Raw genomic sequence first — 1,331 nt, forward strand, 5'->3', positions numbered from 1 at the left:
TGTGTCTTGCCACTCATAGGCCCTGTAGTGCTTGTCCATGTGTGTAGTGTGAACAGCTCTTGTGTGTATGTTTAAACAGCTTTCTGTGTTTATCTCTATTCTAGAATTCCACTTAGAGAGGACCCCCCTTCTGACATCACCCCACCCCGCTGAGCTCACAGGTTAGTTCCTCTATGAGCTTTACAAGCAGCTATTGTACACAGCAGCCGCTTGCCATATTCCAGTACACAGCATAGTGTGATCTGAATACTATCAGCTTACTTTGTGACAACACCACCCAGGAAATCCTGCATAACAGATTACAGGCATTACCACACATTATCAGAGCATCATTTCTTACTCAGTATGATTTTCCCACTGCTTTCGTACTGCTTGGTACTGATTAAGTTCTCTTTCCTGTTTATTTGCTTGTTCTGCGTGTATGCGGATGTTTTCATAGCCATTCCTCTAACGGCGTACAACCCCATGGCGGCGGCAGCCGCAGCAGCAGCAGCTGTGGTCAGAGGTGCGAGAATTTTGTTTTTTCTACATCCCACACACAACCCATGCTCAGCAAATGAGAGCTCACACCCCAATGGCTGGCCTTTATAGCTTTAAGATTCCCTGTTAATGAAAAGTGGTTAAGACATTGTGGAATTTCATGTTGATTTCTTTAGGCTCAACTCCTTCTCGCTCAGCTGGGTTTTTAGGTACCAGCAGCCCTGGGCCGATGGCAGACCTGTATGGAACGGCCAATCAGGACTCCATCAGTAGCTATATCAGCGCTGCAAGTCCCGCTCCCAGCACTGGATTCAGCCACAGCCTTGGGGTGAGTCAGCAACATGCAGTGTTGATACTGTTAACTAAAACTAATACTATTTCTAAAACATTTTCAGTCATTGAAATAAAGCTGATATATATACTAAAAGTAAAAATTAGAAATGTTGCTTTGGCAACTAACTTAAAAATCACTTTAAGCTGAAGTACTCAAATTACTCAAATTAAAACTTAAATAAAAAAAATAAATCAAAGCTAAACAGAAGTATTAAACAATAATAAAAATGATAAAATTACTAATACTTAAACTATATTTAAAATGAAAACTGAAAATATAAAAAAGCTAACTCAAAATATTAACAAATTAAAAAAAAAAACTGAATGAGTCTCGTGAATTAATAATTCACAAAAAAAAGTAATTAAAAACATGATTTGTACATCTGAATTGTACATGTGAATTGCATTTTTTATGTATTTTTTTAATTTAACAAAGCGCCATATCATTGATTGAGAAAATCTGATGACCACAATGAATTTAAAGGGGTCATATGATGCTATTTTAAAGATCATTATTT

At 37.6% G+C, this 1,331-nt stretch overlaps 1 protein-coding gene across 1 annotated transcript; it reads left to right on the plus strand.

Annotated features, from left to right (window-relative positions):
* Window positions 1-28: 28 nt before the first annotated feature.
* LOC107682909 (RNA-binding protein Musashi homolog 1-like) lies at window positions 29-864 on the plus strand (the record flags this gene model as incomplete). Its single annotated transcript, XM_016479024.1, has 3 exons — window positions 29-161; window positions 440-505; window positions 657-864. Coding segments are annotated over exons 1-3 (368 nt in total), but the record flags the coding sequence as incomplete, so codon positions are not given.
* Between the last annotated feature and the right edge of the window lie 467 nt (window positions 865-1,331).

Source organism: Sinocyclocheilus anshuiensis, unplaced genomic scaffold (assembly GCF_001515605.1).
Source record: "Sinocyclocheilus anshuiensis isolate Anshui unplaced genomic scaffold, SAMN03320099.WGS_v1.1 C32712338, whole genome shotgun sequence".
NCBI classification, from domain to species: Eukaryota; Metazoa; Chordata; class Actinopteri; order Cypriniformes; family Cyprinidae; genus Sinocyclocheilus; species Sinocyclocheilus anshuiensis.